Source organism: Nanorana parkeri, unplaced genomic scaffold (genome assembly GCF_000935625.1).
Source record: "Nanorana parkeri isolate BGI_ZX_2015 unplaced genomic scaffold, ASM93562v1 scaffold413, whole genome shotgun sequence".
Classification (NCBI taxonomy): Eukaryota; Metazoa; Chordata; class Amphibia; order Anura; family Dicroglossidae; genus Nanorana; species Nanorana parkeri.
Window position 1 is genome coordinate 823,106 of NW_017306681.1, and position 15,600 is coordinate 838,705.

Consider the following 15,600-nt stretch of genomic DNA (forward strand, 5'->3'; position numbering starts at 1 on the left):
GGCAGATTACTAGATCTCTTTTTACTTCCTGGAACTCTGGCACATGTGACTAGGACATGTGACCATGCACATTATCTAGGGGAGGAAAATGCCTTTCCCTGAGATCTCATAAGATTACAGATGACATTTCCCAGCAATGCTGTGCTGATGTAACCTTCCCAGGATGCAACTCTTGGGCATGACTACATCATTTCTGCCAAAGTGGACCAGGAAGTTGAAAAAAAAAAAGACATTTTAAGTAAAATAAAAATGTGTTCGTTTAACTAATGAATGTAAGATGATTTCATATCAGCATACAGAGCTGCATACTGATGTGATTTTTAATGAAAGGGGTTAAAGATCCACTTTAAATAGTCATATCTCAAACACTTTGTAGAGTCCAGGGTGTGAAAAAGTTATTTGATAGGCTCTATTTGTAGTGGCTTCAGTAAAGTAGTTATCATACTGTAAATAGTAGTACATTAAAGCGGAACTCCGGCACACAAACTTTGATTTGAATAAATCCCACAATAGCCACAAAAGGATATACATGCACTTTGTGTGCATAAAACCCAGGTATTACCTTGTAACAGTAGCAGTGACCTTGTATATATGGTACATAGTCTGTGCAATGAGCAAAGCTATGAGAGGGGCCCAGCAGGCTCCACCCACTAAAGGTTGCCTGCAGAAAACTACAGGAGGAGGCAGATACATGACCAATTACCTTGCACAAGGAGAGAGAGCAGCAGTGACTGATTACAGGAAGCTTCTGCACAGAGTTTAATGTTTGTATTGGCTGACTGTGCCAAATATGAAAAATAACCTTTTGTATATAATTTAGGCTGCAGAGTAAAATAGAAAACTCTTTTTTTAGTTGATACATATGTCAAGTTTTTATTGCTATCCTTGACCCTGTTGAATAGTTTTAACTAGGAATCCAGCGATACCGATACTAGTATCAGTGGCGAGTATTTGGGCGAGTACGACTAATGCTCTGATACTTCCAATACCAGAACTTCTGGTCAGAGGGAGATCTCACTCTGACCGCAAGTGCCGAGGGAGCATGGAGCCGGCTTCCTTTCCAATCAGAAAGCCGGGAGGTGGGTTATGACGTGCTGCCTGGCTTACTGATTGGCTAGGAAGCCAGTTTCACTTGTTGGTAAGCAGCCTGGCTTCTTAACCAATCAGGAAGCCAAGCGGCACGTCATGACTCGCGTTCCAGCTTCGTGATTGGTCAGGCAGCCACGTTACCTAGCAACAAGTGATGCCAGCTTCCAAACCAATCAGAAAGCTGGGAGGTAGGTCTTGCCGTGCTGCCCAGGCTTCCTGATTGGCTAGAAAGCCGGCTTCACTTGTTGCTAAGCAGCCTGGCTTCCTGACCACTCAGGAAGCCGGACGACACCTCATGACTCGCCGCTTGGCTTCTTGATTGGTCAGGAAGCCAGGCAGATTTGGCAAGAGAAGCCGGTGTTCTTTCGCTAGATCACTGGCTTCACGGGCAATCAGGAAACCGGGCGACGGGTCATGACTCAACTTCCTGATAATCTGGGCGCACTCAGTATAGGTGAGTACCGGAAACAAAATATCGGTGCTCGCACTCGCACTCGATACCGAATAACCGGAAATGGTGCATCCCTTTTTAAGGTTAGTTTAAACCTCACTTCCTTTGCATTTGACAGCCTGTAACAGCAAGACAAGAAATGAGTGGTGCTGTTGCCATTGGAAAAGAAAGACACAGATAAAATAATAATCTGGCAGAGGTTCTAACCCTTACCCTAAACCCAAGTTTGTGGTTGCAGCCTTGTTTCTCCACTAGAGAGATGTCCATCACTTCCTTTTTCGACTGGAAGTGAGGGGTAATTTTTGCAGTAGGGACACAGACTGCAAAAAAACCTGGCAGGGATACTATTCCTTTATTCTCCCCACTTTGTTTAAAATGCAATAAAACTTTTTGGCTAGAGTTTAACCCTGCAACCCACACCTATTTCATTCAACTGTCAATTGCTAAGGTTAAGTGGGCTCTCATCGTTGATCATTGAAAGACCAGGGTTGGGCTTAATCTCAGCATGGGTTTGAGTGAAGGCTCCATTTACCTCCGGGACACAGGAATCAATCTGAAGGCTTGAAAGCACCACAAGGTTTGTTTTATGCTTCACCAATGTTGTTACCTTTAGAAATGTTGTAGAGCATTTCAGGGTCATTGGGATTTGGGCTTGTGTTGATAGGATCAGTCTGACATCAGCTTAAGATGCTTCTCAGATCATCTAGAATTCATTGACGGGTGCATTTGACCTGCAGTCGACTTCCTTCTGACCTGCTTCAAGTAGGTTTTGCATTCCCATAGATTTGTCTGGAAATGCAAAACTTGCTTACAGCAAGCAAAAGCCCATCAACACAGACTCTGTTAGGCTTCCTTCACACTTTCCACTTGCGTTCTTTTGCAGAGATCTGTCTGCATTTCTTTTAGGCTAGATTCTTTGTTTATGCTTCTAGATGCTTAAAGTGACGCACATTTATACACATACAGTATGCATTTAGATGCAGCTGTCTTTTGTCTGTTGAAACAGTCCATTGGAGTAGCCACTGAGATGCATTTTGGGGCTTTTAGAAGTTCAAACCAATTCCTGGATGCACCTAACTTCAATTTTTTTTCTGACTGCAGATAAAAGCATCTAAACACATTTGAATAGATCAGTGGGAAATCATTAGATGCAAATACAGTATGTGTGTGTGTTTTAAAAAACACATCTAATCGTGCCTAGTGTGAATGTAGCTATACAGCTTTCAGTCTGTCTTCTTGAAGTGTTGGTAAATAGGAAGGTGTGCGCAATGCTCACTTTGCCTGTTTCATATTTGTTTTGTATTCCACTTCTGGCAAATGTAGTGAGTCAAATGCATACGGTGTACACAGTTGGTAATTTATTTCATAGATGTATGAGTCAGATTTACATTTTCTCTAACAAAAGGTGCAAATGTAGACAAGAAAGACAAGAGCACATGTTATCACAAGTAAATAATTTGTGTGCCACATTAAATGCTGATCTTCATCACAAGATGGCAGCAAAACATTACAAATGCATATACAGTATATACTCTATCAGGGTTATTCATAAAAGGGTGAAGAGTCTGGAAAAGACAGGAGAAGAGAACAATGTAGGACAGCATAACTGATTGGGAAACATTCTCCAATTCAGCTCACTTTCCAGTTCAGCTATGTTGTCCTAGATTGTTCACTTCTCCTGCCTTCTCCAAACTCTTCACCCTTTTGTGACTAACCCTGTATATCTATCTTTGTCTATCTATATACAGTCATAGCCAAAAATATTGGCACCCCTGCATTTCTGTCAGATAATGCACCACTCTGCGCAGAAAATTGCTGCAGTTACACATGTTTAGGCATTCTCATGTTTATATTGGCATAATTGGCATAAATAACAAAATTAACAGCTTTTTGACAAAATAAAATGACAGCTTTTTGGCAAAGCCCATCATTCTACTGTTTTCAGAAAAATAAATAAGGCCTTTAATGAAAAAAAATTCAGTCCCTACAGTCACACATGGTGGAGGTTCACTGATGTTTTGGAGTTGCTTTGCTGCTTCAGGCACTGGATGTCTTGACTGTGTGCATGGCATTATGACAACTGAAGACTACCAAAGAATTCTGGGGTGCAATGTAGGGCCCAGTGTCAGAAAGTTGAGTCTCCATCAGAGGTCGTGGGTCTTAAAGCAGGACAATGACCCAAAGCACACGTCAAAAAGCACCCAGAAATGGTTTCAGACAAATCGCTGGAGAGTACTGGACTGGCCAGCAATGACTCCAGATCTAAATCCCATAGAGCACCTGAGGAGAGATCTCAAAACAGCAGTTGGGAAAAGGAACCCTTCCAATCTGAGAGACCTGGAGCAGTTGGCGAAAGAAGAGTGGTCCAAAATTCCTTTAGAGAAGTGTAAGAAACTCTTTGATGGTTGCAGGAAGCGATTCATTTTAAGTTATTTTATCCAAGGTCTGTGCTACCAAATATTAATTGAGGGTGCCAATAATTTTGTCCAGTCAATTTTTGGAGTTTTGTGTGGAATGTGTCAGATTTGGCTTTTTTTTCTCCACTTTTTTGTGTCATACCAATATACAAACAAAAGAAATAAACATGAGAACGCCTAAACATTTGTAATTGCAACCATTTTCTGCGCAAAGTGGTGCATTATCTGACAGAAATGCAGCGGTGCCAATATTTTTGGCCATGACTGTATATCTATATTCTGTCTACATAAAAGTTTCCAACCATGTAATACTTTACAATAGCAAACGTTTCCATCAACTTTCTGCTGTGTCTGTTTAACCGTTTCACCTCCAGATTTTTTAATTGTTGCAAACACGTTAAAATCTGAATTGTTAGCTGGAAAAACATTATATATTTTCTGAAAGCAGAGACCCCGATGCAATTTTTCATGTCGCACAATATCTGCACAAATATCAAATCGATATTTGTAGGAGAAAATATACTAAAATCAATTTTAGTGCACACAAACACAATATAATACCCAATGTATTGGTAAAATTAAAAAGATGGGGTTGTGTCAGGTAAATAGCCTTAAAATTGCACCCGCACGCGAAATGGCAAAAAACTACGGTGCCTAAAAATGCCCATTGGCAAAGGTTTAAAAGCCTTTATTGCATATCAGTTTAGAGTTAACAGTGAGTGATGGCTCTTTAATTTTTACATTCACTCTGATGTTTGCAATGATATGTAATGTGTGGCACAATCGTTGTTTTTGCATGTAGGGGTGGAGGGCTTTTTTATTTTTTCTATGTCACTATACACGTGTTGTTATTGCTATCCCTTAGGGGGCTAACAAGCCCATGTATGTGATAGCACAAAGGGAGTGACTGGTTTTCTTTGTGTAGACACCAAGGGTCTACTAGACCCCTAATGTCACCTCTGAACACCAAAGAAGCGGATGAAGCACGGATTGTTCTCCACCAGCTTCTTCTCCGGGCCACAGCAGCTGGAGAAATGACAGCCTCCGGGTCGAGATTTGTGTACTTAGTCTGAAAGTGTGCTAATTTCTCTCTGATCCAGCCACCAACATCCACTATGGATGGAGAGCGCAGTACGAGAACAGCTTCTGTGATCTTGGTAAAACCACTTCAGGACCTCAATATGTATATAAACGGCACAGTCCTGAAGTGGGTATGCCAAGTTTAAGTGAATTGGTTAATGTAATTGCTCTGTGATGTATGAACAATCACTATTAGTGATCTTGAAATGTATATTGTTTTTAATCAGCAACACATCCCAGGTAAAAACTAACCATATCTCACCCTAACTTATCTCACACTACAAATCATTCTAGCAGCAAGGGGCATTAGCATTAAGCCCGTCACCATGCGTCATAGTCGTCCTTTAAAGTTAAACTAAAGTGTGCTGCAGGTCCCCAGGCTTTTGCAATAACATGCAATTATGCATGGCATGATTTCTGGCAGATTTATATGCCAAAGAGACCCCCTCCAATGCTACAACAACCTCAATCTACCTTGTTACTCCTTCAGTGCTTCTGGCAGAAGAGAAGCTACGGAGTCCTTTCTGCACTAAAAGCCTTCCTAACAGTAATATTATTTTTAAATACTATAAATAAAATGGATACAATATGCAGATCAGTTGCGTTGGCTACATTTGCATTAATTGGCATTCATTGGCATTGACTTCGATCAATGACCATTTTTAAAAGGAGGTCAGCAATGTCATTACAGTCAGTGCAGGTTTCTTTTTAAACTGCACCTTAACTCGGAAGATTTACTATATCATAGTGCACTTCTTCATGTGTGAGAGTGCCTAGGGACTTCTGTATCTACAACCTCATAGCTATATACTGTATCTGCTGTGTGACAGTCTTGCTTGTGACTGCTAGTGACTTGATGATATCGCTACTGTGCTGAAGAGGATTCTGTACCCTGAGGATGTGCATTGATTGCTTCTGCTTCATTCATTCTGTAGATCTGTGCTTCCTACACCCCTCCTACTGTCTCTTCAATATCCCCCCTAATGCTACAGAGACATTGTAAGTTGGTAGCTTAGTGGTTGGCACTTCTGCCTTGCAGCACTGGGGGTCCCCGGTTCCAAACGCAGTTAGGACACTGCATCTCCATGGAGTTTGCATATTCTGCCTGTGCTTGTGTATGTTTCTTCTGGGTACTCAGGATACCTTCCACACTCCGAAGATACGCTTGGTAGATAACTGCCTCCTGTTTAAATCAGCCCTTGTATGTGTGTGCATGTATGTATGCATGTGAGATAGGGACCTTACATTGTGAGCTGCTTGAGAGCAGGGACTGATGTGAATGTACAGTACTGCGTAATTGTCAGCGCTTTATGAATACCTGTAATAAATAATAAATAAAATAAGTTAATAGTGGGGTAAAGATCAGCTGCAGGAAACCTACAAGCAATACAGATAACTAGTCCTATGCCCTCTGCTTGCCGTTTTTGTGCACAGCTTCCAGGTCCACTTTAACGAAAAAATACAAATTAAAAACTAGAAGCTTTTCTAATCATTTTGTATTTCAAAATTTACAATACAGTTTATTATGTTAACAATGGCAATCAGAGAGAGTCCAGAGAAACTGCTAATGTGTTGTAAGTATTGACTTCCGTTCACTAGGTGGCAGCAGAGCATTTCATGTAAGAAAATACGAACCATTATAGGCCTAAGCGCTATAAGTAGCATGCTCATGACATCCCAAAATAAAATTGAATAAATTACACTATTCCTCTTTATAAATGTAAAAAAAATATATATTAGCAATTCCCATTAGTAGTTACATTTTCCTGAATAATTTATTTCTCTTTTCATATAGCTCCAGGTTCTGGAATTTCTACATTGGATGGGGACTTTAAACCAACTCCACAGGACAGGAGCAGAGACAAGACAGAGGGAAAACACACCATGAATAAACCTGTATTAGTCTCTGCCCCATCTTCTCTAACAAGACGAAATGATACCGTTTCTGCTTCAGAAGCACAGTCCTTTTCTGAGACATATAGCCCTGAGGTAATTACAGTGTTCACAACTGTATGTGTCTTTCTGACTGCAGAAAATGCTTTAATTAAAACCATTTCCAATTTCCACATTGTTTTTGAAAGCCCGCAGCCATAACAAATGGTCCCTGGCCTCAATATGAGGAGCAACGTTGTAGGTATTAGATGAGAACTGTATACGCCTGATGAGTGCTAGAGAATCCTCTCTTGGCATAATTTACAAGAATAAAGAGGATTTTAATTTTATGGCTATGTTCCTAGTTATTTATAGTGATATATTGTGTGCATTTGACTTAATCATTTGTCATTTGAGTATATCTATTTACACATTTTAGGATTGTGACTTAGGCTCTTGTTTGGCTTCAAAGATTTTTCAGAGTTAAGCTGGCCATACACTGCTTGAATTTGACAAAAGTTGTTTGAAAATGGATCTAGTCCAAAAAATCTCATCTCCACAGCTGCAGTCACTGTTTGGGTATTCTGGTGGCCGTATACCCACCACTGTCAGAATACCATAGCCCAGTGGGGGGATTCCCCCATCCATGCTGTTTAGTGTGGATGGGGGAATCAAGATTTTTTTTTCTCATCCAGTGCATCGCCAGCTATAGCAACACATGGGACCAAATTTCCAAAATAAATGTCTGTATATTTTGGTTAATGCTATCACTATATTGCCTAATCTTTCCATTCTGCTTGTCTAGTATTTGAATGAATATTGACAGTGTGGGGGAGTCATATTTACCCCACACACAGGATACCACCCAATAATCACCACCTTAAACTGTTTTAAAAGTGTGCTATCATCAGCATATCTGCTAAGTAGTTCACTTTTCAACTAGACACTACTGTGCTGCACAATCCTACCGCAAGCCCTTTTGTCTGGAATCTGGTCATCTGGAATGCACCTAGCAGTGATGCTGGACCCCAAACTTGCTCCCCGTCATGCATATAATGCCTAATATACAAAAATTACCATTACTAAGACTTTTTTAACAACCTCTTATCAAATTCAAATGTGACTTGGAAGTTTAAATTTTATTGTTGATACAGGAAGCAGAGATCTATGGAAGAAGTTATACAACACAGGATTGAGGAAGTACACTCCTAATGTCCTCGCTATACGTAGTCTGTGCTACATAGGATTACACAGATTCCAAATTAAAGTGACACTAAACTCAGGAGTTAAATGTTAAAAAATACATTCAAGTACCTTAACTATTAAAAAACATTTCTCTTATTTGTTTATCACTCGGCTGTAGATAATCAGATCATCTCTGAATTGGTGCTGACACTGTCCTTCCTTCTGGAGGGTGGCTACTTTTGTTCACCATGGTCCCTGTGTGTGTTGTAAAGTAGCCATCGCTCCAAACTCACTCCCATGATGGACTACGATCTCACTTTTAGTTTACTAATTGTATTAAGATTATAGTCCATCACACACAAGGTACAGCATTAATTTTTATGGTACATGACTGAATTTTTAAAATGCCACTTTAAAGTACAACTAAAGCCAACAACTTTTTTTTATTTTGGATGGAGTAGAGGAGGGCTGTAACTCTTGTCAGTTCCCTCCCATCTGTGCCCTATCAGATAGATTTCCCTTCACTTCCTGTCTCATGGCCACAACAGGACGTTGTCTCTAAAGTGAGGGAAATCCCCTCTTAGACAGTTATAACCTGAACTAGTATCCCCATTGGCCTTGTTTTGGTGACTCGAAATTTGGGATTTTCTTACACTGTCACTCGCCGTGATGATGTTCGCCCAGACAAATAGAGAGGGCAAATCTGTAGCTGTATAGATGGAGTTGCACTTTAACCCCTTCACTGCCACAAATGTCAGTACTAAGCCCTTGGCAGCAGGGAGCTGTAAACGGACTTCCTGCTGCTATGAAATACTCTGATTGGGGATACTTGTGATTGAAATACTTGTTTTATTGGAGTTCTCCATTTTGAGAAGGACTTCTATAAAAGCTGAACTTTGAGTAATGGATACCAATAACTTTTGGATTCCTCCTATAAGGATATATTATTAGTATCCTAACAATAGACTATATTAAGTTACCCAACAGGAGACAAGGACTATGGGGATTATTAAGATATACCATGGCTTATAAGACAATGCATTTGGTCCTTCTATAATTATGATTTCATATTTTTCAATAAATGATTATGTTTTTGTACTATTTGATGCACGGTGGCCATATTTGCATGAGTGTGGAATGCGTTAGTAGAGTCCTTAAACAGAGAGAGTTAATAATAGTCAATAATGAGGAAAGATCAACTGCAGGGAAGCCACAGGCAGTGTCTAGTTCTCTACCCTTTGCCTTCCTTTTTATGAGCACAGCTTCTTCAGTCCCTGTTTAAGAAGTTGGCAGTCTCCAAAACTGGACTTGGTTGACCTACCCTTGTATCAAGCTACAACTTAAATTTTGGCAGCAAAGCCCTCTTTTTAATTTTCCACAGACGCAGAGAGCTTTGAAGAGTATTCAAATTAAAGAGGTGTGTACATGGTTAGGAGAATTAGATGATGATTCATATTTCTTAGCAATTCTAAAAGATGTACTTTACCAATAATAGTTTGATATCTTGTATATAGATAACAAAACAGTCTGAATAGTAGGAACTCTTCAAGATTTAGTAGGCAATTGTTTTCTATTATAACGTGATAGGTCATTGCAATTACAGCTATTCCAATCATGACTCAGATGCACTTGCCCCTTTTGTATGCAGCAATCAGCAAAGCATAAATTAGGCATCAATATCAGAAACTGAATATACATAGAAAAGAGAAACCATTATTTTGCAAATATACCCCGCTTGCTTATTCAGAGTAAAAACTATTTGATCGGTGTGTGTTATACATTTGATAAAAGCTTATCAAGTTAATTTTAACCAATGTAGGTAGTTAAGACAGAGATACATTACACACATGTGAGCACAAGTTAATTTTAACAAGTGTAAATGGTTGCAGCAGAGATAAATTAGGTAAGATAAGCATTATGTTTTTGGCAACCCGTCTTTTGGGAAGAGGCATATATATATATATATATGTTTCTTTATTTATTTTATAGCTATCCTGCACGTAGGGCTAGTCTCTCACACCTCTACTTGTGTTAGATTACAGGTTTCCTTAAAGAAGAACTCCAGGCAAATCAAATCCTAACCCTTGCAGTGGGGCTACCCCCCACACTGCAAGGGTTAAGTGCTTTTTTTGTCTAGGGAGCTAAAATTAAAAAAAATTCTACTACTCTGAACTGAGATCCCTGCTTGCTCTTAGACCGGTCCCTACCACCTCACTCCCTCACTGCTCCAGCAGCCTAAGGTCCTGTGAATCATCATGTTCTGTACAGTGTATAGAACCAGAGGATGCAGAGGGACATTCCATCTCTGGTGTAGGAGCCAGATGGGATTGCAGTTTGGGTGAGTATAACTTTGTTATTTTAGCTTCCTAGACAAAATAAGCAATTAACCCTGTAGTGCGGGGGTAGCCCTACTGCAACGGATAAGATTTTAATTGCCCATAGTTCTACTTTAACTATACAAATATGGCTACCTGACTCTTTTCTATCTGAAGTGTTAGTTGTCTATTGCATGCTTGTAAACAAATTTGACTAGTCTGAGGAGTGTTCTCGCTAGACATTATTTTCAGGTGGGTGAGGTGAAAAAAGTAGCAGGGTGGTAAAAAAAAAAAGAAGCAGTGTAAAATTACTGTAATGGTGGAAACCTTGTGCAAATGGTTTCAGACCAATCTTTTTTTTTTTTTTTGCATATCATGAGTATTATTTCTAATTTGTTGTAGTTAAATATAAAATATGACACTGTCAAATTAAATTGTACCAAGTATATCTCCGCTCAAAATCACATGCATGTTTAAAAAAACAGCAAAAAAATATGATACCCAAAATTGTAAGTAGGGGATACATTATCAAAAGAAAACTTTACAGCCCATAACTTTAGAGTTAAACGATATCTGAACCCAAAGCAAAAATGTAATATATGGCTGCTTACCCATTTTTAGATCTGGTGCCTTCATTGGTTTTCTTTCTTCAGGCTCTTTTTTTCTTTATTTTCAACTAGTGATCTAGTCAAAAAGTTTGTTAATATTGAACTTCCTTTATTAGACCACACTGTCCAGCAAAAATGACAGTTAGAGCCTTGAGACAAACCATTTAATACTGACGGGGTGCTTATACTGGTCGGCTTTTAGCTGGAGTTCAGACTTAATTTGATAGTTGAGTCCATCTAAACCTGCTAATTCATCTAACACTACTATCTCCAGATGATGGTAGTGCTGTTGTTTTAAAGGTGGCCCCATGGCTCCTCCAAGGGTGGAGCCACTCTAAGACAGGAAGCATGTTACTGGTCTTGTGAAAAAAATGGAAAGAAGCCTAAAAATATATATTTTTTTAAATCAATAATAATGCACACACCACATTTAAGGATTGGTAAGCTGCAATTTATTAATATTAATATATTTTGTTTTTGGGTTTTCATACATTTTAAACCTAAATTATGGTACTAAAATATTTATTCTACCTCTGGTGTGGCTAGGGATACCTAATATGTGTCGTGCAACAGGGGTCTACATATATAAATGTGAGTGTGTTGGGGAGAGAGTTTTTTAATTTTCAATTACATTTATATACCGTATTATCTTTTGATGCACTTTTTTTTTTTAAATTAATTTCAGTACTTTGGACAAAGTCCCTGATTTGCTGCTTACCCAGCCATTGTCATTAGGCCCCCAACCCAGAAGTGCTCAGAGGTGGGCATTTCCAAGTTAATTTGGCCTAGAGGAGATCAGTAAACTCCTGACAGGAGTTCATCCATCTCCTCCCACTCTCCATCCTATATTGCCCTGCAGAAGAGTCAAGCTCATAGACGAACCTCAAAGTGGTATCAAGAGGGATAGCAGGCTCTCTGCAGTATTGTCCTTATATGTTTTTTTTGGGTGGCTGCAAAACAATTTACGTGGAGTGCTTGGCAAAAACCTGCTGGGGTTACCACTGTGTATGAGAATTCAGCATAGTTGTTGAATTCCAATGCTTGCTCCCATCGTTTAGCGGCCATTTGTAAAAAGCAGAACCTCCATTCTACTGTTTATCATAGTATTCTTAGACTGGTGTTTTCACAGTAAAATACAAGGGTTAAGGGATGCTCCTGATTGTCATGTGATGTATCATGCCTATGTCTGAGCGTTTAATAACACTTGCCTCTTGGAATGTGAGAGGTTTGGGCGATGCTGCAAAGAGACGCTCTGTCTTGGACTGTGTCCTTCACGCTAGGCCATCTATCATCTGTCTGCAGATTTATGTTATGGCTGTGCTAAAATACCAGATTTCACCACTAGGCTGTGCCTGTGCGTACAGCACTCTGCCCTAAATGAGCTTGCATGGTAAATTGCTGGAGGGTCTAGTTTTCATACATATACCATTTAATTTCAGCTCTGAAACTCTCTTCATGAAGATGAGCTTCCCTTAATTTTATATTTTCTCATATGCACACCAGAATTGGTGACAACTGATGGCTTGTATTCATGGTAAACCAATGAAAAAAAGATGTTATTGTTCCATATAAAATGTTTGCATCAAATGCTTTACCAGGTGCTTCGGCTATTGAATTCGCCTTCACCAACAGCAAGACTGAGATCTCCTACTATGACAGCTGTTCAAAAAGACATTGCAAAGGAAGAAGAACCAGGGTCACTTAAAGGTAGGCACACCAGAGTTACTGTTTTAGTAGCGCAAAATATGTTTGCACATGCAATTTAACAGCTAGCATTCTTTCATGGGAAGATTTGTGTGTAGTAGTCTTGTGGTAAACAGGAGCACAGACATCAAGGTACTTTTCCTTTTGTGTTACATTATAAATGAATGCTGCTGTCATTACAGTCTATCTAGCCTTCTAATAAGGATTCTGAGGTACTGGGCTTCATGAAAGTAAATAAAAATGCTTATCTGTTAAGTAATACAGTACATCCAGGAATGTGTTTGTCTAAATTATGTAGAAAGTGAAAGTTGGATTGAAAAGACAAAAAAGACTTAAGATAAGTTAGAAACCACTGGGTTTAACATGATAAGGTTTTATTTTCCCACACTGTAGCAGACCAGCTAAACAGAGAGTATTCTGTGTAATAGCAGAAATCCTAGTAGAAGGGTGATTCATTTATGTTTACTTGGAAGAGAGGAGAGGAATTAGAACCTTAGTTGTTTTTTTTATTGCTGGCTATCTTTTCTATACACACAACAGGAAGTGTGAGGAAATCCAAAGAGAGGGAAATTCCCTCTGAAAGAACTGTCACTGAACCAAGTGTCCCTGTTGGAAGATGTCCTTGCTAATCCTGTTGTGGTGACAACTTACATTTTTGGATTTTTCTATCACTTTCAGTCACCAGGGCAAAACGAGAGGGTCAGAAAATATACACAGTTCCTAAAGGAGAACCCCCAAAGTTGCTGCATAAGGCCATCTGTAGATTATTTTAGATTATCAATAAATGTTATTAACAATTATTTCTACAAAATATAGCCAACATACAATGTCAACATCAACATTTTAAAATTACAACCACTACAACCAGTATGCTTTAATGATTACTATATCAAACTTCATTGTAACTAGCTTGCTGATAAAGGTACCTTATAGAGCTGCAACAGTTAATCGATTTAGTCGATTAAAATCGACGATTGAAAACGTTGGCAACGTTTTCGATCGTCGATTCGTCGGCTATCAATTGATTTGCCTGTTCGGGGCTGTTCCGGGCTCCACATGCGGCCTGAGCCACACGTCATTAGCATTATGCTCAGCAGCACCACTACTTAGACATAGAGCATTTTCAGGGGGAAGATAATATGCCTTTTAACCCTGTTCAGTGTGTAGTTCTATATCACAGCTTTACTTAAAGGAGAACTATGGGGTTAAGGCTTTTTCCCATAGTTCTCCTTAGGGTAACGGGAGGACACAAACTAGCGTCCTCCCGTCACCCTAGGCTCAGTATACCGTGAGCTGTAGCTCGCGGTTTACTGAGATGCCGCAGAGATCCGTGACAGGATCGAGGGGTGAGCGAACGCCGCTATGTGTTCGCTCACCTCCCGATCTACTGAGCCGACCTGTGACAGTCTCATTGTCACAAGTCGGCTAGAACTATGAGGTGAGTGAAAAGCACTTACCTCATAGTTCTCCTTTAACATAACGGTTGCTGGTTACTTTATTATCCAAACGTAAATTATGCTTGATTTTATCCCCAAGTTCTCCCCAACCGAGCACTTTGTTGCTGAGCTCAACACAGTTGTTATATTTATTGTGGAGTCGTGTATAGCAGCTTTACTTTTATGTTATCCACTGGTTAATTTTTTTTGTAAATTATTTGTTTATTGAAAAATAAGAATCGGAAACATACAAGATGTGAAATAAAAGTATTACATCAAACCATAATACAAAGAAGTGAATACAGATACTACCATTAAAAAAAAAAACATTCAGAAAAAAGTTAACGGTCATAATGCAAAGAAGATAAAGTACAGCATATTGTTAGCAGAATACTGCACCCACAATTATAACCAGAAAACAAAGCTCTGGAGAAAATGAAAAGTCCATAAAAGCAATATTGCAATGAAACAGTAATACCAATATGCTAATGAATAGTATTGATGAGTGTGAACCCCCCATCCCCCACTACCTGAAACTAATACCAACAGCCAAACCCCCAAATACCGGGAGAACCCAAGTGGTGAAGAGGAGGCCCTACATAAGTGTGGTATCTCCTAGGACGGGAGGAAGTAAAGAAGAGACAGAAAAAGAAAAGCACCAAAAAAACAGAAAATAGAGAAACAGCCAGGATAGATTCCCCAGGATCCCGCGCCGGACCCCACCACAGACAACCCCTCAACGAGATGAGAAGGAAACCAATGCATCAGACAGAAACTCCTGAGAGTACGCAGAGGACAGTTTGTAATGAAACCACGGCATCCAAGTGGATCAAAACGTCTCCTCAGTATTGTCCAAATAAGCTGTCAAGTCTTCCATAGGATAAATGTCATCCACCACCGAAAACAATAAAAGCAATGTAGGAGGTTTAGCCTGCCTCCATGTCAACGGAATGCAGGACCTTGCTGCGTTAATTAAGTGGATTGTCATTGATTCTTTATATCGCTTAAGAAAGGAGAAGGGCACATGCAAAAGAAAGCCTGCAGGGTCATTAGGCAGGGGAGTGATAACTAACTGATATATCACCGAGCGCACAGAACCGCAAAAATGGCGCAGAGCGAGCAATACCAAAAAACATGTTCCATGGTACCCATGGCCAAACCACATTTCCAACAGGTAGAGGGGACAGATCTGTCCATTTTAAGTAAAACGTAGGGGACCCTATACCAGCGTGTCAATATCTTGTAACCCTGCTCCTGGTTCCTACTCGCCATAGAGGACCTGTGGGACAGGCCCATTCGTCTCTGTTGGTCTGTGAAGGACCTACCCAACTCAGCTTCCCACTTCCTTAGGAACGGCAGACAAAAAGTTTCAGAGGGGGCATATAGAAGCTTATATAACCTCGACAAAAATGCCAAACAGGTTCGCCCTTATGGCACACCGAC

At 39.8% G+C, this 15,600-nt stretch overlaps 1 protein-coding gene across 1 annotated transcript in view; it reads left to right on the plus strand.

Moving 5' to 3' along the window:
- MAP9 (microtubule associated protein 9) overlaps nucleotides 1-15,600 on the plus strand; it is a 143,605-nt gene that overhangs the window by 85,259 nt on the left and 42,746 nt on the right. Inside the window, 2 exon segments of the mRNA XM_018559710.1 lie at nucleotides 6,833-7,026; nucleotides 12,616-12,724. Coding sequence (XP_018415212.1) covers nucleotides 6,833-7,026; nucleotides 12,616-12,724 — 303 coding nt within the window.